The sequence below is a fragment of the Zootermopsis nevadensis genome, unplaced genomic scaffold (genome assembly GCF_977971745.1).
Source record: "Zootermopsis nevadensis isolate Lab colony 2312 unplaced genomic scaffold, Znev_1.0 Znev_ptg000002l, whole genome shotgun sequence".
Taxonomy (NCBI): Eukaryota; Metazoa; Arthropoda; class Insecta; order Blattodea; family Termopsidae; genus Zootermopsis; species Zootermopsis nevadensis.
In genome coordinates, this window is record NW_028259134.1 from 21,689,514 (window position 1) to 21,716,882 (window position 27,369).

Genomic DNA, 27,369 nt, shown 5'->3' on the forward strand with positions numbered 1-27,369 from the left:
AAGAACATCCAGAACAGAATGTAAAAGAATCGTCTCGTGTGCAACACAGGTAGAGAGGAGGTCTTCTTACAGAGGAAACCCGGAAGTTTCAAATTCCTGCTCATTACAATCTGTGAGGTACCAAAGATTCAACCACACCCACAATTCCGACCATACCTAGAAATAACAACCCCGAAAATCACTTTCTTCCGGGTAGCAGCGCCGTGTAGTCTGGTAGAATTTTACCGACGTTTCAGAGGCGTTTGCTGTATCCACGATGTGTGATCGCCCTGATGACGGAAACAGAAAGTACATCTGAAACTAGGATTTGAAGTTTTCACGGCGACGAATACGAAGATGACTGGTCCTTATGATGGTGGCAGCAAGGACCTCTAAAACGTTGGCAAACTTTGACCAGACCCCGAAGGGCAAAAATTCATCCTTATTACACGCTACACACTAACGCGAGATACCAAGTTTCACACCCATACAAAACAAAAGTAGAAAACTGCAATGATGTGTGGTCTATTTAAAGTAGGGAGAATGCTCTGTGCTAAGCGGAAAGAATATTCCAATCCCTTGGGGTCCCATTACAAACAAGTTTCAACAGACCGCGGTACTTCGTGTTCCAACCCGTGAGTACGCCAGGCGTTGAAATTGAGGAGGAGGCGGTCTGCAGGGGAAAACTGCCCTGAATCTGAAAGGAGCAGGTATGGCTGACCTATATGCCAATGACAAGAGGCTTCAACTGCAGGCACGCAAGACTGGCACAAAGCACGGATTAAGACACTGCTAAGTCAGAGGCCGAGGACCCAGTTTCATTCCTCGGCAACAAAAGTTTATAGTGACGTAATTTTCTATATTAAGGACTTCTCCTTCTATGGTGTGAGGTTCTCACGGCTGTCTTCTGCGTTGTATCGACGTTTCGGAGTTCCTTGATGGCTCCATCGTCAGGGCGATGAGATCTCCCCCGACGGTGGAGAAATTATACGTTCCCATAGAAATATAATAAAAGAAGGTTTATTTATATAAACTGGGTAAATCATCCAAATTCGAAAAATGACGAGGAATTTAATATTTCAGCCACTTGTGTCACTTTTCGTCGAACGCACATGCACCACACCTATCCCTTCTACACATTAGAGGCGGGTTGCAAGGGGAGGGGGGACACGGACATTAAGAGGGGCAGAATATGGAGGGACGGATTTTTTTTCTGCGGGAGAAACGGAAATGCCATCAGACGGACAACAAGCCGGCAGTGACGTCTACACGACGCCATATCTCACAAGGCTGCAGTCGCTTGTTTAACAGCGCACTGTCCTTACTCCTCTCAATACTTAACTTGCCAACAACAGCCACTCGTCAATTATTTATCGCTTAAGTTTTGAAAAGTTTCACAGTTTCTCGGCTGGACAGCAAATTCACTACGTTTATGAGGGAAAAGGCGTTCAGATACATTTTCAATGTTATTTAACGACGAACGTCCAGGTCTGTCACAAGATCAAAGACGCGAGGGATAAAGCAGATAGCTGTAATATCGACAAAACTGTGGTACCTCAGGGCAGGGTTCTCGAACGAATATTCTGATCAAACGGTGGCGAGATGAAAGGAAGCTGGACACACCCGCATCGCAAACATCTCCACAGTTCGTACTCTACGCAAAATCTAATTAGCGTGATCAAAACAAGGACGATGAGATGGGTTATGCATGTAACGCGCACGTGTAGAAAACTTTAAGCGTCTACTCGGAGTGCCTTGACGTAGACAGATGACAATATTAAAATGGATCTCAGGTAAATATAGTCTGGGATGCTGATTGAATTATAAGGACCGGCATCAAGCTCTTTTTGAACACGGTAATGAACATTCGGGTTTGACCAGATAAGCTTAATGTCAGCTTTTCAAGATAGTCTCTGCTCCGTGGAGTAAGTTAACAGTATCAATGCATTAGCCTGTTTATAATCTGCAAGCGTTTACAACGGAGATGTGGGCGGATAAGTGTCGCTAAAACAAGTGAACGTGTGATGACGTCATTTGGCCGAGAACGAGTCAACTTCCCATAGTGCACCATAAAACGTGACGTCGTCGAGTGAGCATCTGAAACCGTCGCCAAGGACGCGAAACCAGAGGCTCCCTTCCACTGCGGTAAATAATAACAAGGAAGGCGCAATGACAATCGCTCGCTGGCGATGTTCGGTCTTCTCGACTAATTACTGGATCGTCAAATGCAATTCAATGTCCCCGAAGCTTAACCGAGCTCCAGGCCTTGATGACGTATGGGGGGTGAGCGTAAGTATAGCTCCACGTACTCTTAAAATCGCCAATAGACTTAGCTGAGCGGTCAGCTTCACAGCCCAGCTGTTTTAACCACGCCACCCAACAGATAGGAGGTTGGGTAGGTCCGGACGTTGCGGGAAAGACAAAAATCCTACTCCCGACGTTTACATTACTGCATTCAACTCCGATTAAGGTATTACGTTGTACCCCGCGACCGTTCTTTTACTGTAACAAAACTGATTTAATGCAACATAACAAACCCTTCAAATCCGAGGTTAGTCTGAATAATATTTAAGACGATTTTCCAATTGTTCAATGAATTTTGATTTCTACTTCTATTCTTTTACGTTCCACGGATGGATGGTGTGGTAATGCCTTTTTATTCCGGGACTTTCACTTTTTAATTTGTCCGGAGATAGGGATTAGCTCTATCTAGTGGGCCCAACTGTGTAGGAACCTGAAGACGGAGATAGAGTCCCATCTCCGAAACGTCGTTTTACGTTTTATATTTACTAGACGATGGATAATATCCAAGGAAATTTTTATTCGACGGAGATAGGGATTAGCTCTATCTAGTGGGCCCAACTGTGTAGGAACCTGAACACGGAGATAGAGTCCCATCTCCGAAACGTCGTTTTACGTTTTATATTTTCTAGACGATGGATAATATCCAAGAAAATTTTTATTCAATTGACTCCTCGCCATCGTCAAGAAGTTTTAGATTTGTTCTGTTCTGACCTCCACGTCGCTCTGCAAATCGATTTCCGTACGTGTGGGCGGTCGGGAGGTATAAATTGAGTTCAGAGTCGCCCTGTGCGTGATTGGTATGCTGCGATAGTAATAATTAAAAGCCCGAAGTGTACAAGTAGTTACAAGCGCGATTACATGCAACCACTTGTGTATACTGCGCAGATAGCAGCTTCGTGATGCACGTTCTACCTAAGAAGTTTATATGCATGGCTTTTACGAATACGACAAATGAATTCGCATTGGTCTGTCAGTACCTTGGCACATGACTCGGGAAACTGCAAGCGAAAACTTTCACCGTCTGATTAATCGTAACCCAACTTAGATAACGCGTATAAAAACTCCGAAGACAGCGACTCTAGCAGACAGCTGCAATTTCTACATAACTCCATCTTATTCTTTGTCCAGCTGACTCAAAATATTACCTGCCTTTGCAAAAACCATGTCTTTAATCAGCAAAATCCCGCCACAAGATTCTATCCACGCAAATAGAATCCAGTCTTATCCACCTTCCCAACTATCTATTTTAATATTATCTTCTACGTCTAGTCTCTAATCTTAAGCTTTTCCGACCAAAAACGTGTATGTATCTCTACCATGCGTGCTACATGAAACGCCTTTTTAATTCTCCTTTGGCAATATTTTGTGCAGATACCATAAACACAGTCGTAAAGTTAATTAACAAAATTACACCACTGGGATCTCTCCCGCTGTTTGACATCCAATTTCAAGAGAATCACGATCAGAAACGAAGAATAATATAAATCTAGGCCTACGCAATGCAAATGCACAACACATAATAAATATACTTCACGTACAAATGGATGGAGAATGAGCTAACTTCATATATTCCGCATAGAATCAGCACGCACATCTCCTGTTTGGACAACCCTGGTCCATAATGCGATAAAGTCAGAAGAAGAAATATGGCTACTGTCTGAAAAGACCAACCCTACTTTGTAGCTTGTTAACCTCTTCTGTGCTATTCACGAAATATCTCGATAAGAAGCACTTGCCTTCTTGAACGGAATCATGTGGTGTTTTGAGATGATAAGTGGAAGGAGGAGAAGAAGAAGAATAAGAAGAAAAAAAAACCTGTCCTGCCATCCCTAACGATAATCGTGAAATTTCAAAAACAGAAATTTTCGTTGCCAAGGAATTTAGACACAAACTATCGCCGAAAGGTTTAGGCGAGGTAAATTATTCTTCGAGTAGTTGGCAATGCAATACCGTTGCAGCAGAGGCGAGCACAGGGTCTGTAAGGTCCCGAAATACTCCATTTAATAAGCAATGACTCATAACCAATACAATACTGGCCTTGGACCATTCGCCTGCCGTGTCATAAACTCGCTTTGTAAGTCTTCATTTGCTGATTCTACTCTGTTTATTGACTTACAGCTCAGCCAGACTGCCATGATTGATGATCCGGTAGTTATGAATTGTTTCTGCGACTGAAACAATTCACTTTGATCTGATCACTTGAGAGGACACAATGACCTGCGAATGACGAGACGTCGGGCTGCCCTTGGTGCTTCTTCAGGTGGAGAATACGACAATCACTTCCTCATTCACACGTCCCTAACAGTCGCCTAACAGTTCCAGTCTTTGTCACGAAAAGTCTACTGTCTATAAGAGTCCGGCGCGTCCAACTTTGAAACTTAGTGCAGGGTTGAATTGTTCTCGACTTATTTAAGAGCGATGTTTCAGGTCCGAAGGAAAAAAAATCCTACCTTACCGGGAACTGAACTCTATTCGTCAAGCCACACTACCTTTTTCCGTTTGAAATTTCGACACACGACGAGGACAACAGCCTACAATTTGACAATCTTAAATTACGCACACAATCAAGCAGAACGCAAAACTGTCCCTCAATTAAACATCTAGGATCATTTCCAACCCTTCGGAACGTCTATTACAATCGCTCCGTCCGCCCATACACGTATGAAACTCGAAAGAGGACGAACACATTTTCATTAAATTTGGTACTGCGGAATTCAAAAAGATGTCAATTTATTTTAATCTGTAATTGTACTTTCTAATTTCAGTTACCACTTTACATGACAGAAAAACATTTTTCAGCTTATTTTGTTATATATATATATATATATAGCAACATATTAGTCGGTAATAATGCATACAATTTTACCAGCGTCAACACATTAGAATTTTCTAGCTATTTTCCGAAATTATTGAACTAAATCATCCAGCTCTTAACGCAGTAAACAATAATTTTTCTTTCTACTTTAACCTGGGGGTAGGGGGTCAGACTTCAGGAACTGACGACAGACATATTAAGTACTACGGTGCTGAGGTCAAAGGCCACTGTCCCATACATGTCTGACCTCAAATTATGCCTTAAGTGTTCCACCACGCGCAAAATTCTTTACTTGTCGGCAATAACCTTTTGAGGCGCAAGGTGGTATAATTAATAATTTAATAACAAGTTACTACCGCAAAGAAAACACAACACTTTTAAAGACGAACTGTATGATGGTGTTCAGATAATCAATCACTCTTTATTCTTAGAATCAAACGCAACACATAAATACACTAAGTGGTAAAAATGCTGAGTTGCCTATTATTAACCCTTCGAAACACGAACCTCGTCCAAATAATATTTAATAATTCAGTCCTTACCGCAGAGAAAACACAAGTGTTCGCCATTACAAAAATCAAATGGTTAACCTTGTTTAAGGAAATAATACGACTAAAACGCTAATTAACCTTTGGAGCCGAAGCTCTTTCAAATGAAACTTAAGAATTCAGTCCGTACCGCAAAGAAAACACTACACTTCACCATTACAAATATCAACTGGTTAACGTTGTTTAAGGAAATAATACGACTAAAACGCTAATTAACCTTTGGAGCCGAAGCTCTTTCAAATGAAACTTAAGAATTCAGTCCGTACCGCAAAGAAAACACTACACTTCACCATTACAAATATCAACTGGTTAACCTTGTTTAAGGAAATAATACGACTAAAACGCTAATTAACCTTTGGAGCCGAAGCTCTTTCAAATGAAACTTAAGAATTCAGTCCTTACCGCGAAGAAAACACTACACCTCACCATTACGAAAATCAGCTGGTTAACCTTGTTTAAGGAAATAATCCTTGTTTAACGTGAAAATTATACAAATCCATAAACACAAAATGCAGACTTACTGACTATTGAAGAAGGTGATTCTTAGTTACCACTCTGCACCGAGGGTTTAACGCATGTGGTACACATAGTTACCATAAGACTTCAAAGGGTAAGAAGGTTCAAACAAAGGGAAGAGAGTAATAAAAAGTTCCTTGTCGTTGCACTCCAGAGCCACTTACATTGACCCTTGACCTCACCTGATGGCTAGTGGTGTAGGTGGCGTTGCTGTAGGCCGGCAGGAAACCACCTTCTTCAGGTAGTGACATGTCAGGCTCCACTAATCCTGGCATCTTGTATGTCAGATGATGTCGGTTATTGTTGTTATGCAACTTTATATCGTCTTCAGAACTATGGATACTATTAGTGAGCCGGAGGTAGATAACTGGCTCCGAATCGACCGCTCGATCCACCACTGCCGAATGGTGTAAAGATGGCGGCTGTCTATGCATGTTGTCCATACACACAACCTGACACGTACTCTAAACGTGTCAAAAACAGATATAAATTGCAATAATTACTCGCTTCCAGCCGTTAAAAATACATGCCCCTACAACCAATCAACAAACTGACGTGTGTTAAAATTAGCTACGATGATGTAGTTAAATGTTAATATCAAATCCGTTCACAAAATGTCTGTTTAACCCCCCAGCACAAGAATAAGCACTTCAGCATCGCCTACAATGTTCTGTGACGGACATATGCAACAACAATACACATTCCAGACACAATTTACAACACTTTTCTTCTTTTTACGACAATATTGGTGGTTATTCAACACACATTTCATCCCAGAATCACATATTATGAAGAGATTTTTATTTTATTTTTAAAAAAAAGGCTATGAAATCTGGTTTAAATAAACGCGTAACACCATTCAAATTAAAATAAAACACTATCCTGTTTGTCTACATGAATATAAATTTTAAAACCGTCGTCATGGAAACGTATACAGCCAGAGATAAAAAAGTTGAGCGATTACAGATATTTTGCAACTATGGCGTGTTTTCATTATCCATGGGCGCACATAACTGAACTAATTTGAAAAAAAAATTTCACTGCGACAGAAAATGTAATACTTCGGAACTTTAAACACGCATCCAGCTCTTAGATTACCTAAACGTTCATAATAAAAACGTCATATAAATTCAAGGCACGAAAAACAACGTTTACAGATTCACGTGTGAAACTGTTAAGTCTTCATGAGGTCAAAGTTCCAATTATGAATAAATTTAAAAAAAGTTTGTGTTTACAGCAGAGCGTTAAAACGACCTATGTTTATTGTCTTTCTGCGTGTGTCTTCAAAAAGGAGCTTTGAACTAGGATAGTTTGAAAAACTTATTTCAGTTCATCACAGATTTCTTCAGATGCTGTAAAGATTCTTCTCGTCCGCAACCTCCATCATATGTAAATATAATAACGTGGTTTTAAACGGTTGCTATAGCAACACAACATACACTTCCCTACCAAACACCCATTGCCACCGGTAAAAAAATAAAATCACTACGTACGAATTACTAGAAAACATTAACGCAGTTAAAGACACCTCCTGGTGCACGTGGAAATTTGGCTGAAGCACACACGAAACAAAGGAAACTCGAGCGGCGAAGGTTGCAAGCACGCTGCACTCCTGCCAACTGACAAATGTTGGCTGCACGCACGCACTCACACACACAACTTTTTTTTTTCCCCCAGCATCACGATTTTCCACTACGCGGAGTTCGAAGGAGGTGGAGGAGGCCATCAGGTTTCGCCACGTACTACCTGTCGTAAAAACATCCGTCTCAGCGGACTGGAACACGGACCGTGGGAACGACGGGACATCTGGCGTAGCCTGAGGAAAACCCGCTTTCAACTCTAAACTTTTTCCTTTGTTTTAGCGATTAGAATACACAGGTTCCCGAGAAAATATGCATAAATGCAGAGCCCGGGCAAGCAACAACTACCAACTAAATAAACAGATTTTTAGTGATATTTAATTTACGAGTGCAGACTGATTCCGTATTACGATATTATATCCTTATACAAATTTTTACAAAAGAAATACCTTCAATCTGTCGCAGAAATTCCCTCACAAGCAAATCACAGCTCTTGTCTAAAACTACTTTTACTCTAACCCTTTTAAAGCTTAATGGTAACTATATGTACCAGCTACTTTAAAAATCAGTAACTATTCACTTTCTATTTACGAGTCTCGTGTGGTCCTAAAAATAAACAGCGATTATTTTCTTAAACAAGGTTAACCAGTTGATCTTTGTAATGGTGAAGTGTGGTGTTTTCTTCGCGGTACGGACTGAATTCTTAAGTTTCATTTGAAAGAGCTTCGGCTCCAAAGGTTAATTAGCCTTTTAGTCGTATTATTTCCTTAAACAAGGTTAACCAGTTGATCTTTGTAATGGTGAAGTGTGGTGTTTTCTTCGCGGTACGGACTGAATTCTTAAGTTTCATTTGAAAGAGCTTCGTCTCCAAAGGTTAAAATCTTACGTCAATAGAACGACTTCTTCCGAGTGCATAATCCTTCTGGCTACAACACCTTGAAGCTCTAACAACGAAACTTCCTGTTCGTACACACTCAAACAAAATGAGATAATAGCCATAAATGGTGTGTATTTCGGAGTCAGTCGTGGCTGATTTCAAGAGAAGTCGTAACTGACTTGTTCTTCACTTTTAGTCTCCCCCATAACTGAACACAGCAACATCAAACGTTCAACGTAGAAACCCAGAGAAATGTTTAAAGACACTGTTAATATTATTACTACAAACACACTCCATTAATTCGACACCTGATTACAGCAGACAAAAAGACATTCTTTTATTTTCGGTAGATGGGAGGATAATATTAAATTGGATCTTAATAAAATATGGTTGGAGGGTGTGGACTGAAATGTCTCACAGAAAAGGGACCCCGTGGTGGGATACTGTTAACACGATAATGAACCTTCAGGTAAAAAAAATTCCTAGATTAGCTGAGCAACTATAAGCTTGTACAGGACACAGACACGCCAATACGATGGCCTCATCAGATGTTTCAAAAAAAAAAGAGGGAACGTAAGAAATGGGATCTGTTGCCATGGAAACAAATGCTTACTTACTATACGACTGGTAATAGGGTTCCAACAGTCGTAAGAACCGAATTACTTAACGAGACTAGTAGTAAGCAAGGAAACATAAAGAAACGGACGAGGGGGGTGGTGAGGGGGGGGGGGCTAAATAGGAACGGCGGAGTGGGGGCACAGTTATGGGGGGATGGACCAGAACACGCGGTCCCGTAGTATAATACCCATACTACAAAGCGAAGGAAGATCCACTCTTGAAGCTGAGGATCTAGTTACAACAAGGTCTCTTCAATCAAATGTTAGATACGTAAATACATTCAGCTGCCTGGGAAAAGAGCGGCGCAGACGACGACCCAAATTCCCGTCGGCACTCTTGGTGCTTTGTAATTTTGCGAAGCTAAACAAAATGGCTGATGCAGTAACTCCCCCCTGAACGAAGCAGTAAATTCCTTAGAAAGCGAACATTCGTCCTGTAGTTTCCTGGTTTTGTAGGGCACGGAGGTGTCTCATCGCGTGTACACGAGATCGCTAATGAAAATTCATCTGACGCACCTGAATCAAGTTTCTGTTTCATCCATTTTTACCCAGTCCACCTAGTCCCAGTTCCTCAAGTTGCCTTTCGCTCTTAAATATTTCGACAAAAATTCCGTGTTTCACATTTTCCCCATTCACGTTACATGCCCGAAAATCTCGTATTTATCGAAACCCGAAAATATAAAATCCTTCGAAAACAGACCAAATCTAGAGTTAACGCAGTCCGCTGTGCAAAGGAGTCCAGAGGAGCCTATGTTCGAGTGGATAAAGTGGCCTCAGCGTGAAGCTGATGACCGCCCACTTTCACGATTACAAAAAAAAAGCACGGAAAACGAGAAGAAACAAAGCAGTGAGAATGAGACAATAATACCTTTCGAAACACGGATGCCAACACATCGATGAAAATTACAAAATTTCTCTTACTCACAAGATGAGAACTTTAACCTGGAAGTGAGATAATTTCTGCTCAAGATGAAGGACCGCTATAAAGATACTGCAGACGACAGTAACCGCAGAGCGCGCCAGGAACACGATAAGACAGTGGCATATTTGATGGCGGAACGTCGAGTTCAGAAAGAGTACGCTATATACAAAACACCGTCAAACGATTTGCGCAAAACCACATTTTAATTTACGTATAAACAAGCAAGAGTGAAAGTGGGAAAGAGCAAATGTTACAGACGGATCCAAAACCAGCTGAGACAAGTAAACCAACCAACAAACGAGGACACAAGTACCGCGTCACGCAACGAGACCGCGGTGTCGGATTTGGCCCACAGAACCACGGAATGAAAGCCAAGACTGGACTAGGTCAATCAGTCAAAGTGGGGTCAAAGGTCATCACAATGCGCACCTGGCCCTGATTGTGACCTTGAAACTGAGAAATGCACATGGTCCAACGCTTGCATCATCCCTCATGAAGCGTAATATCCGACCGCCTTTACCCTCAGCCTGCCAAATTCTTCATTACGATAATGATGACACACACAATTGGTAGTTCATACGTTCGCACTACTTGGAGCTCATTTAAGCCAGACAGACTGTACTTTCACCATCCAGTGGCTAAAGTCGTCAAAGACTTAGATCACAAATTTCTTTCACGCTGGTGTTCGACAAAATATGATTTTGAAGGGAGGGTTAGGTTTTAGCCTAGAAGATGACGGGATAATTAATTTTAATTTATACGTACAGCAGGCTTCAACATTAAGCGATCGAATCCACAAAATGTGGGCGACTATCAGCTACTCAGGGGCCATCAACATATTCTTTTCTCGGTTACAGCATCTAGACCAGTGGTATTCAACCTGGGGTACGCGTACCCCAGAGGATACGCGAAGACATCTTAGGGGGTACGTGAAATTTGAAAAATATATATTATTTTATGATAAACACTGAATAATCAGTAATTTAATTTATTTAATTGATTTTAGATGTAGATTATATACTACGTATAACTTGAATTATACACCAACAACTTTGGGGGTACAAAGTTGAAGAGAAATTATATCTGGGGGTACGCGAAGACATCTTAGGGGGTACGTGAAATTTAAAAAAAATATATTTTATGATAAACACTGAATAATCAGTAAAGTAATTTATTTAATTTATTTTAAATGTAGATTATATACTATGTATAACTTGAATTATACATCAACAACTTTGGGGGTACAAAGTTGAAGAGAAATTATATCTGGGGGTACGCGAACAAAAAAGGTTGAATACCACTGATCTAGACGATCTATACCCTGTCCTCTATCCAACGATGGCTGTGCCAAGGTTAAGAACAAGAGTATCCACACCTCCACTCCCCCATACACCTAGCTTTCCCTTAAAAGCATAATAGTATTCGATACGTCTTATACCGACTAATGGAAGCCTACACGGATAATGATCATCAATATGCCTATCAATCCAGCTTCGTCATCAACATCAGTCTTCGACTTTTTAGGCCCAGTGAACTGTTACGGCCTCGAACCAGCGTTTTTGTGTCTCCCCCAAAGCTTTCGTTCGTTTGACAAAAGAGTTTACTGCGCGATAAATTGAAAATAAGCGATTATCCTCCCAGTTCCCTCTGAAAATTCCCTGGCTCGCTATCTATTCAAGTCCTTGGCTGTGTCTAAATTTCTATTACAGTGCAAACGAGTACCTCCTCTGCCCAGCCTTCGCTGCCGAAGACAGCGCGATCACGCAAAGTCTTATAAACTTCAATTCTTAACATAAGTCTCGTATGATTCTAGCAATAAACAGCGATTATTTCCTTAAACAACGTTTACCAGTTGATCTTTGCAATGGTGAAGTGTAGTGTTTTCTTCGCGGTACGGCCCGAATTCTTAAGTTTCATTTGAAAGAGCTTCGGCTCCAAAGGGTTAATTAGCGTTTTTGTCGTATTATTTTCTTAAACAAGGTTAACCAGTTGATCTTTGTAATGGTGAAGTGTTGTGTTTTCTTCGCGGTACGGACTGAATTGTTAAGTTTCGTTTGAAAGAGCTTCGGCTCCAAAGGGTTAATTAGCGTTTTTGTCGTATTATTTCCTTAAACAAGGTTAACCAGTTGATCTTCGTAATGGTGAAGTGTAGTGTTTTCTTCGCGGTACGGACTGAATTGTTAAGTTTCATTTGAAAGAGCTTCGGCTCCAAAGGTTAATTAGCGTTTTAGTCGTATTATTTCCTTAAACAAGGTTAACCAGTTGATCTTTGTAATGGTGAAGTGTTGTGTTTTCTTCGCGGTACGGCCCGAATTCTTAAGTTTCATTTGAAAGAGCTTCGGCTCCAAAGGGTTAATTAGCGTTTTAGTCGTATTATTTCCTTAAACAAGGTTAACCAGTTGATCTTTGCAATGGTGAAGTGTAGTGTTTTCTTCGCGGTACGGCCCGAATTCTTAAGTTTCATTTGAAAGAGCTTCGGCTCCAAAGGGTTAATTAGCGTTTTTGTCGTATTATTTTCTTAAACAAGGTTAACCAGTTGATCTTTGTAATGGTGAAGTGTTGTGTTTTCTTCGCGGTACGGACTGAATTGTTAAGTTTCGTTTGAAAGAGCTTCGGCTCCAAAGGGTTAATTAGCGTTTTTGTCGTATTATTTCCTTAAACAAGGTTAACCAGTTGATCTTCGTAATGGTGAAGTGTAGTGTTTTCTTCGCGGTACGGACTGAATTGTTAAGTTTCATTTGAAAGAGCTTCGGCTCCAAAGGTTAATTAGCGTTTTAGTCGTATTATTTCCTTAAACAAGGTTAACCAGTTGATCTTTGTAATGGTGAAGTGTTGTGTTTTCTTCGCGGTACGGACTGAATTCTTAAGTTTCATTTGAAAGAGCTTCGGCTCCAAAGGGTTAATTAGCGTTTTTGTCGTATTATTTTCTTAAACAAGGTTAACCAGTTGATCTTTGTAATGGTGAAGTGTTGTGTTTTCTTCGCGGTACGGCCCGAATTCTTAAGTTTCATTTGAAAGAGCTTCGGCTCCAAAGGGTTAATTAGCGTTTTGTCGTATTATTTTCTTAAACAAGGTTAACCAGTTGATCTTTGTAATGGTGAAGTGTTGTGTTTTCTTCGCGGTACGGCCCGAATTCTTAAGTTTCATTTGAAAGAGCTTCGGCTCCAAAGGGTTAATTAGCGTTTTAGTCGTATTATTTCCTTAAACAAGGTTAACCAGTTGATCTTCGTTATGGTTAGGTGTAGTGTTTTCTTCGCGGTACGGACTGAATTCTTAAGTTTCATTTGAAAGAGCTTCGGCTCCAAAGGTTAATTAGCGTTTTAGTCGTAATATTTCCTTAAACAAGGTTAACCAGTTGATCTTCGTTATGGTTAGGTGTAGTGTTTTCTTCGCGGTACGGACTGAATTCTTAAGTTTCATTTGAAAGAGCTTCGGCTCCAAAGGTTAATTAGCATTTTAGTCGTATTATTTCCTTAAACAAGGTTAACCACTTGGTGTTTGCAATGGTGGAGTGTGGTGTTTTCTTCGCGGTACGGCCCGAATCCTTAAATATTATTCAGACGAACGTCAGCTTCAAATGGTTAATTACGGCTGTAGATGTTGCCAGGAACTCTGTTAAGAACACAATTTTTACTTCGAATTGACTTCCCCCACTGAAAATCCATTACTTCAGTATGAAACAAGACCACAAATCATATTAAGAGTTCCTTGATACACAGAAAGACAGACAGCACATTAAGAGTCGCCATTAAACATCCTACAGCATCTTCTCAGCGAGTGCTACTCAAGTCCCGTTAATGTTGATCCTAGATCCTGCCAGCCCACTCTGCTGGATCCCTCTTGAAGTCACTGAACCAGTTCTGGTCCCGGACACAAAGTTCACTACTACCCGTCACAAAAACACTAGACACAAACAGCTGCTCTGAGAACATAATCGGCATTAAAACTTAATGGTCAGAAACTGAACGACATCTTACATATCGGAAACCTGGCTTCTAACTGTCCAAAGGCACTAATGATTTTACAAATGGTGAGGTAAGGTATAACACACGCGTTTTCCAAATGTATTCTTTGCAATGCCACACACCTCGTTGGTCTTGATGTGTACTTACCGCCGATCAAAATGTTGGTAGGAGTGCTAACTGCAATACAGAGATCGCAATGCACGGCCAGAAATTGTAATTCGTGTTGCCCTGTTGACATCACTGCGCCCCCCCCCCCCCCCATGTGGTACAAACAAACACCTTTTGAATTTCGGTGTACCCGATACTGATACCAAAGGCAAAAATGACTGAGGTTAGATTTCCAACAGGGGCATAAATCTGCGGTTTAGCCACAACTTGCAGACTGGCTTAACGACCACCCAACCTCACAGAATTGGTGGTGGACGTTCTTTCATGTAGTTTTAATCCCCAAGCACAATGGTAACTATATGTACCACCTGCTTTAAAATCCAGTAACTATGAATTTTGTCTACTATGTGTTTCGTATGATTCTCACAATTAACATCGATTATTTCCTTAAACAAGGTTAACCAGTTGATCTTCGTAATGGTGAGGTGTAGTGTTTTCTTCGCGGTACGGACTGAATTCTTAAATATCACTCAGATGAGTTCCGCGTTTCGAAGGGCCAAAACCAGTTAGCGTAAAGCAAAATACTCCGTCTCCATTTAGTGACCAGCATCAGATTGCACGCAACTGCCTCCAAGGCTCGGTACTTAAGAACAGGCGACTTACACCTCTTTTCCTCAACAGACCTTCCCTTATTTCCAAATACTTTACACTTTGGGTAATGCCTTCAGAATATAAGGATGTTGCAGAACGCCATACACACAGGCTACATTACATATCTGTATCTATTAATAATATCCTCCACTTTCCTGCAAACACTCAACTGTCATTCACCTACCAGCAGATACAATAGTCATTACATTTCCACGTGTGAACGAACACACAGAAAAGCGGTAATTGAACGGCCGTCCCGCGGGTATTGTTCTAATTATCGTAATAATTACATAAAAGCGTGTGAATAAATTAACAGACGGGGGGCAGCCAACAGCATCGCCCCTGGAGGACAGACAATACACCGCACTGGCCAAAGCCGACCAAGGACAATCATCGTAAGGCGACACTCGGTAACCGCGACGACTGAATTTTTGGTACACGGATATGTTTCCGATATTAATCGATATGAGCCCGATCATCACGTATAAACACGTTAAATAATTAATCATGCAATCAATCGTTTGAAACAGCTTCGTTACGATGTTTAACCACAAGAACAGAGTCTATTTGATACGCGGGGGTGGACCTGCTTCTGAGTACGTGACTGGTTTAATTTGTACACTCTTTGTATGTTCATTAATACAGGTAAAACGGGAACAAAGCGCCTACTGCCCATTTAGACAAAGTGTTACATGTTCTTCTGAAACAACTGACAGTCACCCCGTGGGTGGTTGTCCGTGCCGTAAAGAACAATTACACGACACTGCTATAGCAAACATAAAAAAGTCGAAACATACGCAAACGATAAGTAAAAGTTGGTAATGCAATAATTCTGTCTGAAATCAGTAATAAAACTTACGGCATTCAATAGGTTTATCAGTAAGCGAGTTGCAGTAGTGGGTGATAGCAAAAAGTGATAGAAAACCAACTACAGAATGTCCCGGAAGTCTGAAACCACACGCAATATCTAGCTGTCAAAAAACATACGCCTATTCAAGGGGTCCAGCAACGTCTACAAACTACAGCTGACTCCGACGTCAAAACAGCATAACTACTCGCACACAATGGCCTTTACTCCCACCAATCACAGCTGCGACACAGCTAAGACGTATACTCCCATTGGTTCCAGACTTATGGGACATACTGTAGAATCCTAAAGTCGGAACACACACACAATGTGTACAGCCCTGGCGTTGGGAGCCAAATACAGTCAATCTGAGCGATTTTGAAGAAAGAAACATAAAGTGAACATCAAAATGAAGAAGGGAATATGAAGGAAACACGTCAGAGGACACCAAGAGAAACGAAATAAGTAAAATTCTACGGGCAAATTCCGTCCTCCTGTCAGCAAGTCACGGCCAGAGTGTACAACCCTGAGTGGCAGTGAATGGGATCCATTAGCTACTCTCAGCTAGACACGATAGGTTGACGAATAATTAATAAAGGAGCTGGGAACTACGTCACCAGGTCAGATGCGCGCTGCATCGAGACCTCAGTGACCTCACTCGAATCCCGGGGCCACCTCTGTGCGCGTGGCATGAAAACGGAGAGAATTTCTTCATTAGGAGCTTGACGATATTGTTAACGATTGCAAATTGAATAAAGGTTGCGTACCTAATCACACCCAGCACAACCAAAAGTTATTTTACGTCACACTTACAAACAGGACGAAATTTTTCCGAAATAAAAATTGCACATGTAGGACGCGAAGGCTTCACGGTGACCGAATTGTGACTTCCGAGATAATCAGCAGCGTTAGCATGTCGTTCATATCCGACGTTTCGGTAGAGTCTGCATAACATCATCCCTGATGACATACCCAGAAAACGGTCTCAGAATCTCTGGGAATGACTTCACTGCACGACGAGTCTACGAGATACGAGGACTGATAGACGGCCTTTGGGGTTTCGCGTCCCTCAGGTTCACCACCGTGCTACGAAAAGATTTCCTGCCAACCTTACATGCTCAACATTGCGATGACATAACTTTCATGGCAATACCAGAAAAAGACATTGTTACACAACACTGCTAATTCCTTAGCAATCGATAACTACGCAAAAGCAGGTCGAAATACCATCCGCGTAATAAATCATTCCAAGTAGAGGTTGGGTAATGCCACACCATATTAAGGCGTACAACTGCAATATGAGATTAATCGACTAATAAAGATCATGTTTATTACAATTTCTACAAGACAATAGCCCTTACAGACTTCTACCTACGGCGAGACAGCAATCGGATATCATAAACTTAATTTTATATGCCTGCCGAGACAATGCCAGTCGATAAGGTTCATTATTACGACATGTTCAGATGGAACAATAATCCTTATGGAATACAAGACAATGTTACCAACACGCCAAGGTTCAGTTACACGACAAATACAGGTTACAACGACCCACTGTCATTTGCATTTATAAGAAAACGTCTCTTATATCACATATTTGGCAGCTTTCTCAACAGTTCCAATTCAGAATCAACTTCTGAAACTACAAATTATCTACATCGCATCTATCACGGTTCCTACGTCTCTACTTACACGACAGATAAAAGACGGATGCACAACTTTGAAACAAGAAAATTCCCACTTGCTCAGGACTCAATTTTGAGACCGGATTCCCTACAACAGAATCGCGAAGCAAGGCCCAGAACAGTACACGACACGTCAAAGCCATCACGCATAATACGTAATACTGAGTTACCACGACAACTTTAAATAAGAATATTTCGAGCCGCATTTAACGACAGTTTTTACTGTACGTTTAAAACTAATTCCAGCGAATAATAAGCAACCATATTTTAAGATAACTGAAACAGCATAGAACATAGTTTTTAACGACGTGTACTCTAAACGTTGTGGAAATTAAATCGAAATTCTAACACAAATGCCTGTTCACGATTCTTCAGAAGCTTATAGTCGTTGAGGTGGTCAAGAGATATCCCATTTTTTAAGGACCCCCTCCCCCCAAGACTAATCGCCATGTTCATAAAATCCAACACCGACTCTTATCTAGAACCAGATGGATGCACTTCATACCCTCATACCTAAGAACCATTTGAATATTACGCACCATCGTATATTTCCGACCAAAGGGCGTCTCTTGAGCGTGAACGGCTATCGCAGGACCCCCTAACTTCAATTTCAATATTTTCTAAGAAACGTAACCCCCCCCCCCCCCCGTAAACGCAGAAGTCAATAAAAAATTAAAGTCACGAACGTTGATTTTTCGATTTCTGGAGCGTAACGCGCTTTTATGTTACAAATATTTTACGTAGATTAATATAAAAAGTTATTGAGCAACATTCCTCATATAACAGAACTTCAACAATTCTGTATCTGTAACCAAGTTTCGAGACTTTCGCTCTTTGGGTCATGAATACTGGATTATGGCGCTAACTTACCCAGTGCTGAGCCCCTACAACGTCTGTTCCGTCCGTCGGGTCCAGCGTCTGCAAAGAAAACACAAACCTCAACACAACATCCAGAATCTTCTAACTGAAACACTGAAGTTAAGTTAAATCAATCTAATGAGCTCAGAAAAATATTCCCTGCGTTAAACACAATCTGTAGATTTTTCTACGTCGGACTGAGGAAGAGACGAGGATAGGAGAGACAGGAAGTGATTACAAAGTTTTGGTGGGGAAACCTCTTGGAAGACCGAAGCTGCTACGATAGCTTTAAGATGGATCTCAGAGACGCAGACTGCGTGTGCAAGAAGTGGATGCAGCTAGCTCAGGATCACATCCGATGGCACGTTCAGATATCTCAGCGGTTAACTAACACACGGATCTGGCACAGAGCCAATTACCCAAATTACGAATGTGATGCACATTCACTAGAACAAGAAACTGAGGGCTACGGGCGAGGGACGGGGGAATCACTAACGGGAGATTTAACGACACTGTATCTGCTGCAGAGGTTTATGTAATGTGAGGAAGGTGACGTTCTGGCAAAAACTCTGCTCTCAGAAGACCAAGGTTCGAAATCCGGCAGGGCCAGAATTCCGTTTGTTCCTTGCCACATCTAGACAGGACATGGGGCACATCAGGCGCCCCTCCCCCATCCTACGGGTACCGGATTCTCTTTCCCAGCCCAGAAGTTAAACATCCGAGGCGTGAAATTCCATGTAGAACGAAGCTAAGAATGAATAGGCGTTTGTCTCTGTTCTACCGAAACACCGCTGAGGCGTATACAATTTAGCATTCATATGTCTTAGTTTCGAGCACTTAAAGAGAACCACCTGAAGATGGACCTAGTAAGGTCGAAACATGCGGTGGATTTTAATGAACACTGAGACAGTCGTAAAACGTCCTGTGTATATGAATTGTCAGGCTATTAAAAAATAAAGAAGGAAGTTGGATTATCTCCGTGCGTCTTCGAGACGAAGCAGTCAAGAAAAATCAGCATCGAAACAGCCGGATACCAAACGGGAACACGGCACAAAATGTACTTTATCAGTCCGTCCATTAAGACAAGACGCACAGCAAAGAAGAAAATCCCTACCCCACGATACAAAAAGCTACCCTTAATTGCATGGCCCTCATTCCACCCCCCGTTCTGTTGACCTATTAGCTTCTCCTAATAGCTTAATAAACTCCTGCATTAGCTTATCTCCTCTGACTGCAGCATGATTAGACCTGCAATTTTCCCACGGCTTGCAAGTAATCCGGAGTCTCTAATCAATATTCCACGCGGTAACTGACATAATATGACAGGCAAGGACAGACTCAAGGGGGCGATTCTATGACATGGAGTTTCAAGACGACTAAAAACTTGGCGACAAAGGTGTTGTCTATATAACAGGGGTAATCACAGAGCGACTCTAGGCGAGATTAGCATGCAGCTGTTGCAAATACAGCACAGGCATATTTGAACGCGCAACTAACGTACTCGTCACGAAACGAGGCATATCGAGGGCATACCCTGATTCTTACTGACAAGTCTGATACGGTATATACTCTATACTGGATGCGACCGAAACGTCGATCAGGAAACATTATGCCTCTCGTAACCGAGTAATGCCGTCATTCTGGAATAGTTCACGGCATGATTCTCGCAATTATAAATTACGCAAAGGGGCACTGTTACGTGACGCGAACAGTCGAAGTTAAAGGCACGTACGGCATAACGCAATGAGCGAATTTCAATTCGTCCTCAACAGCGCCACTAGACCTATTACTTTAATGTTATCTTTCAGGAAGCAATTCATAAAAATACACTTAACTAACTCGTAATCCACTTCTAAGGCTGCGTTACCGTGACTACGCTTATACACAGCACCGCAGTGTGTGACCTTGGACATCAGAGGCGGATTCTGCAGAGTTTAAAAAATACGTGAGTTGTCTTTTGGAACCATTCTTTCAGCCTCGAAACATCATCTTACGTACGTAGTCTCATCTCCAAGTTCTGCTTCGCCGCACTGAGCTACATGGTGAGATACCAGGTCCTCTAGGTGGCTTCTGAGATCGTCGTCATACGTAACTTCTATAAAAATTGACCCTTTCAGTAAAGTTTCCAAGGGGGTAAGTCAACGCGAAACCTTGCGTTAGCCGTTTCTCCTCTCAAAACCAATCGTATGGAATTCTACCTTTATTTGGACCCAAAACCCGGATGATCATTTGACAGATGATGGGGCAGTAATTCGACGTCACTGAAGACTTCCAGAAACCGTCACAAAGCCAATAAATCATCGTAGTTTTACGCTGCACAAAAGTATTAACTTTATGTCATTGTCGCTTGCAGAAGATAAGATAGCTGCTTTATCTGCAGCGTGGCTGTCGTCAATTAATTTATACCTCTCACGGAAAGGAACGGTTTATCGGAACCCGTCACCCGCGGGCTGAGGAGGCGACTACGGGTTAGTTAAAATGGTAACAGCACAAAAAGAACTAGCAGGTACATTTACACCAGGTACAGATCTAATTAGGAGCAATGCAAGGGATGTACGAGGGGTTAAGATAACTAACTAACTAACTAACTAACTAACTAGATGGCTTACCGAACCCGAAGGTTCATCACCGAATTAACCAAAGCCCTCCACCGGACCCTGTCCTGGGCCAACAAAATCCAGTCTCCTTCAACTCCTATCTCCCATAGATCCCGCCTGAGATTATCCTCCCATCTACGTCTAGGTCTCCCCAGAGGTCTCTTCCCCTCAGGCTTCCCAAATAGTGGACCCAACCAACCAGATGGCTTACGGAACCCGAAGGTTCATCACCGAACTAACCAAAGCCCTCCACCGGACCCTGTCCTGGGCCAACAAAATCCAGTCTCCTTCAACTCCTATCTTCCATAGATCCCGCCTGATATTATAGTCCCATCTACGTCTAGGTCTCCCCAGAGGTCTCTTACCCTCAGGCTTCCCAAATAGTGGACCCAACCAACCAGATGGCTTACCGAACCCGAAGGTTCATCACCGAATTAACCAAAGCCCTCCACCGGACCCTGTCCTGGGCCAACAAAATCCAGTCTCCTTCAACTCCTATCTCCCATAGATCCCGCCTGAGATTATCCTCCCATCTACGTCTAGGTCTCCCCAGCGGTCTCTTCCCTTCAGGTTTCCCAACCAGTACCCGGTGTACACCGTTTGTCCCATCCATGCGCGCTACATGCTCAGCCCATCTCATTCTTCTCGACTTAATCACCCTCACAATACTGGGGGAGGAGTACAGATTTTTAAGATAACGGGAATAAATTATGGCAGAAAGATAATAAATCCGTGGACAAAATCACTCAAGAACACGTGCCCAGATGCAGGTGGGAAAAAAATATACTAAACATAAACTATTAGATTGGTTGATTAAGTAGAAAGTTAAGAAGATCCACTGGATCTAGCAAATGTACCCAAACTGGCCTACACGTGAAAACATTTCTTAAACGGAAAGTGCATACTAAAACGAAATGGAGGAAAATTTAACTGACGCAAAGAAGAACGTAAGAAAACTTTCTAATATCAAGGCTTTCCCTATTTCTTCCCGGCAAAAATACGGGTAAAAGTAGACCCGTGTTCTCAACGCGACTCTCGAAATTTACAAATTTAAATCAAAACATCCCCCTACGTATGCCATACATAGTTTCGTCGAGATCGATCAGGAGGTTCAGAGGGCTGTTGTTCTGGAAGAATGGACGGACGACCGTGACAGGAAGACATATGGAGGTATTCCACTTTTATTTAAAAGCGTATAAGACTTGTAAAAATAAGTTAAGTCCGTCTTCACCATTCATAAGCATGAAACAACACACTTAGCTGTAGCACGTGATGGTTCAGAGTCTACACTGACGATAGAAAACTCACCTCCTTCTTCCTATTTTTCACCGCCGGCCCTGAAAAGAAACAGAAACAATTAATAACCACTGCACCACAAAGACATCAGCACCGGTACAGTTCAGATAAAGATAAAAGTCACTGCTGATGAACACAGTTCGTGTTCGATATGGACCTCAGAATCCTGTAACCTTTTCTGTGTCATGAACGAGGTTTCTCGCCCATTTCCGTGCTGAGCAAGTCAACGAAAGAAATATTTCCACCGCCTTTCTGTTCTTATCAGCGAAAGACAGAAGACAACATAACCTTCACACTCGCCATCGTCGCAAGCTATTAATAAAATCTCAACCTGGTTATGAAACGTGAAATTTGAAATGTGCTCCGAAATTTCTCCAACTGTAATGAGTTACAGTTGGAGAAACAAACTTAAGGCAAAGACTTCGTTTAATCGTGCTCTGTTTTTTTTTTTGGTGGGAAACTCACTCACTCGACTGCAACAGCGTCTCTAAGCCAAGCTTCTGCTACACGACAGAGAGAACAGAGTTCGCGCGTCCGGAGACAATGGTTCGATTCCAACGCGGTGGAACGGCATCAGAAAACAGGAGCAGGTGCGTAGTTCCCACACGGTGACCGTCCACGTATCCACTCCAATGCGCATAACATGTCAGCCGTTAAATAACCCAGCGTGTGGTTCAAAATTACAAAACTAACCTACACAATTTCAGATATTTTCAGGGTCCCTTAAACCTGGTAACAAATCCTGATGCAGTCCCAGCGTTAACAACGAAATAAACTCGGACAATTAATTAATAATTACGTGACAATCTACAGAGTCATTTCTGTACATTACTCTTAACGGCAAAGACTCCAAATTCGTTCATTCTAAAACATACAAAAACAAAGATTCGCATAGTCGCCATATTAGGAACGTTTCGTGAACAATTTCTAAGCACATTTAATGTTAATCTCTACAAGAGACCCTGAAGCTTTTACACCCTCTGGGCTACTTAACCTCGGTCCCGGGCCCTGAGAGGCTTTGCAACCTTGACCCTGCCTTCGCCGTTTTGGACACCCCTGGGCGGCAGGCCTGAGGAGGATCTGGACTGCCCCGTGGGGGTTAGCCGCCCACGAAGCTCCCCTATATTCGGGGACTAAGCCCCCAGATAATACCCCCGTCTATTCAAACCAGATTACGAAACTCCTGGGGCTTTGTCGCCCAGGATATTTTCTTCGATGGAGCATGGCCCACAGCGATTGTTGCCCGAGGGGCTTTGCCCCACGGGCCACCTCTCCCCAGCCTTCGCCACCGGGCCATGACACCCCTGTGTTTCCGTCATACTGGCTGTAACATTTGTGCGAAAATGGTCCAAGCACTGTTGCCTCAGATAACGTTAGTGCAACAATGCTCTACGTGACGTGGTCTTGTCTGTGTACTCCGAAGAGTACATATCTCGAATCGTATCTGAATTAACCATTACATTCAGGGTATATGAAATTCCGGGATATTCGTTGTTTTATCCGGGATTGGGGGGGGGGCGCATTTCGCACTCACGGCTTCAAACAGTCTCCAACAGCGCTGGTACCCGATCTCATTTACGAAGGATTTCCATATCAAATCTCAATATGGAAACGGGGAGATTATAGGCCCGATCCTGAAACGTCATTACACTCTCATGCCCTGAAAGCACTGTTACCAGAGTATCTATTAACTGGAAGCCAAGAAGTGGCAGCTATGAGCGCTCCAGGGCTGGCCAGCCGAAGCAGCTGTACTCCATAGCGTCTAGACACGGAATGGTGAGATGTGACGATAAGGCAGTAAGCATTAATGGCCGGAGATATCGCGTTCGAATCCCTGGCATGGATTCACTTGCCTAACGGACGTATGAGCACGTTCTTCTGGGTTGTGATGTCATGCAGACTCATAAATGGATACCAACGTTTCGGAGAAACATATCGTCTTCATCTTCAGGGCTGAAGTGGTGATGCATGGAGCTGCAGAGATTATTTTGGGTCAGGGGGACGAACTATACGATTGCAGTCGACAAATGATGGACTGTGGACCGAACCAAAAGGGATTCGGCAATCAGAAAGACAGAAAGGCGATGCGGTGGGGGGTAGCGGGAAGACGACGATAGCTACCTACGAGTCCAAACCCATCTGAAATCTCACAAGATAGATATCTTGAGTCTCTCACCGTTCACAAACTTACCGCTGTATTTTGTGGTGAAAGGGATTAAGATAATTTCCCAACTGAACAGTTGAGCCAAACAGATAGGAGGATTTTGAACGATTAGTTATGAAGAATTCGTTCGCGTCCTGTTTTACAGTGTATCACTGCGCCTGAAGATACTGAAGGATCCTTAAGTCAAGACAGCCGGTCTCCAGCCAAAGACGAAATCTAACCTGGGACCTCCCTACACGTACCTGGAGAACTAACTACACGCGGGTAATGCTCAGTAAGAATTTCAAATTCGGCAGAAATTCTGCATAACCTCCTTAAATAGCGCCGCTGAACACTAAAACACACGTGGACAGGGACACGTCCCGCACAGCGTGTAATTAATTCAACACTTTCACAAAGTACAAGAAGCATTCCTGGACAGCCCTGAGAAACGAAGTATCGAGGAAGCAGATAAACACATATATTATCATTAATAAATCTTGTGATTGTGTAACGTGACGTATCTGGAACAGTAACAAAAGACTAGCGCGATGGGAGAAAAACAAAGGTTCTCTCACTTGGTTCCGTGTCAAGGTGGCACTACTGGGATACAGGCAGATGGACACGCGTCCTGGCACAATAAGTTGGTAGCACTCGTCGACATTAGATTATTAACTGTTACTGCGCATTCAACAATCTATGATGAGCCACGCACAAATCATGGGGGGGGGTTTTGTTGGCAAGATGATGAACAGCATTTCTTGGCTAACTGAGCGACTATCAGCATTTCAATTAAGATCTTAAACAAAGGAATAAGTTTGTTATAATTACGACGCAGATCGAAACATAAATAAGCATAACAAAGTCGATATCGATTTGAACCAACACACAAAGATCGATTAATTAATAAATTATTTTACGATATGAAGGCTACTATGAAACATAAATGGAATAAATTCTGGTAAGTGACCTCTTTACCTTGAAGTTTCATGCGTCAAATTCCATTTGCAGGGCAAATTCTCCTTTTTCGTGTCTGATTTTCAATGTCTCCCAGGGACATTTATTTTATATGCTTAAGGCTTTGACCGGGATGTTCTTTTGTTAAATCTTATGTGGTACCGCCTGATTCGACTTCTAATGGTTAAGTGAAGTGTTTTCTTCGCGGTACGGTCTGGATTCTTAAATATTATGAAGACGAGCTTCGGCTTGAGATGGCGAATTATCCAGCCACAAAGAATTAGGCTGTATAATTCGCCATCTCAATTCACGCAAAGCAGCTGGTCCCGATGGCATACAGAATATCGTTCTGAGGAACTTGCCCCCACCAGCCCTCAAATTCATAGCCACGCTTTTCAACGCCTCAATAGCAAACAACTACTTCCCGTCTCAGTGGAAGGTTGCTAAAATAATCATGCTTCCCAAGCCGGACAAGGATCAGTCCTCGCCACTTAATTACAGGCCAATCAGCCTCCTAAATTCGCTAGCAAAAGTATTAGAAAAAATAATCTTGAAACGCTTAAATGCACAGCTAAAAGAATTAAACTTAATACGGGAGGAGCAATATGGTTTTAAAAAAGGTCATTCAACCACTCACGCGCTGACACGCCTCATTGAACGCATTACCCTGGGATTCAATAACAACAAAACAACACTAGCCCTCTTTTTGGACATAGAAAGAGCTTTCGACAAGGTGTGGACAACCGGGCTCATTTCTAAACTCATCAGGGCCGGAATTCCCGCACAGTTTGTCCACATTATACACAACTACCTAAATAACAGAGTCTTCACGGTTGTCCATGGAAATTCGGAATCCACACGGCGACCCATTCAGGCAGGAGTCCCCCAAGGCAGCCTGTTAGGGCCAGTTTTATTTAATATTTATATAAATGATTTACCGACCATAGAAAATGATAATAATGTGGCCGTCTCAATTTACGCTGATGATACGAGCGTCACTGCTCGATCAGGCAGCGTACAGTTGGCGGCATATAAACTGAATAAAGCCATTACAACTTTCGAGCCTTGGATTGAAAAATGGAGGATTAAGATTAACGTTCATAAATGCGCGGTGACATTATTCTCTAAACGGCTGTCGCACCTCCGCAGCGAAGTACCTCCCCTGAAGATCTTTGGAGCAACCATCCCCCGGGTAAATGAAGCCAAATACCTTGGCGTCATCCTGGACCGCAAACTCACCTACAGATCACACATAAGTAAAGCAGTGTGCAGAGCCAACCATAGGCTCAGCCAACTCTACCCAATCCTTAACAAGTCCTCCTCCATCAACATTAACCTAGCACTTACAATCTATAAGACACTCCTCCGCCCAATAATAACGTACGCGGCCCCTGCATGGGGACACGCGGCCAAAACTCACATTAATAAGCTCCAAGTTTTTCAGAACAAGGTGCTCAGAATTATAACGAAACTCCCAAGGGTAACGTCAATCGAAATTTTACATGAGCAAACTGGCATGGAGACGTTCCGCAACCATGTCAGGAAGCTAGCAAACAAATGTTATGCTAAAAGTCAAGCGAGTGAGAACTCCCAAATTAGGCAGTTAGGTCAATATGACCCCATTTACGATAAATACCAGCGACCGCGGGCCCTACTAGGGGGCTGATCCTGCACATACCCAACAAATTACATATATTTAAATAAAGTAAAGTCCATTTTGGGCAAAACCCTACTGATTTTATCCAGCCGTTCATCGGAGGACGCTCCAGCGGAACTCCTGCCATGGACCAGACCACGAAACCGTCAGCTGAAGAAGACCACGGAAACACGGATGACCTGCATCCATCATATTATGTTGTATTATTACACCAAATGTACCTGACTTTATCAATAAAGCCAATGGCACAAGTTAGGGAAACCTAGGGGTCGTACTAATCTCTCTTTTGTCTGCCGGACCGCTGGCTAGTAGTCAGCGCGCACCCGGAAGGTCCTGCGACCGGCCATCTCGACACAGGTTTTCCTTGGTTTTCCTCTGTCTTCAAGCAAATGCTGAGATGGTTCCCAAGTTCCAAGTTGCCACTGCAAGCTTCTCATGCAGCCCTCC

General features: G+C 42.4%; 1 protein-coding gene across 13 annotated transcripts in view; it reads right to left on the reverse strand.

Moving 5' to 3' along the window:
• The window catches only part of da (transcription factor daughterless), a 149,575-nt gene that overhangs the window by 79,963 nt on the left and 42,243 nt on the right, over positions 1-27,369 (reverse strand). For 11 of the 13 annotated variants that reach the window (XM_022077835.2, XM_087356435.1, XM_087356425.1 and 8 more), the window contains exons 4-6: positions 22,178-22,206; positions 18,285-18,332; positions 6,345-6,626 (exon numbers count right to left, since the gene is read on the reverse strand). In XM_022077835.2, coding sequence (XP_021933527.1) covers positions 6,345-6,626; positions 18,285-18,332; positions 22,178-22,206 — 359 coding nt within the window. The remainder of the gene's footprint in view (positions 1-6,344; positions 6,627-18,284; positions 18,333-22,177; positions 22,207-27,369) is intronic. The other 2 variants (XM_087356462.1, XM_087356443.1) reach the window with 1 other exon arrangement.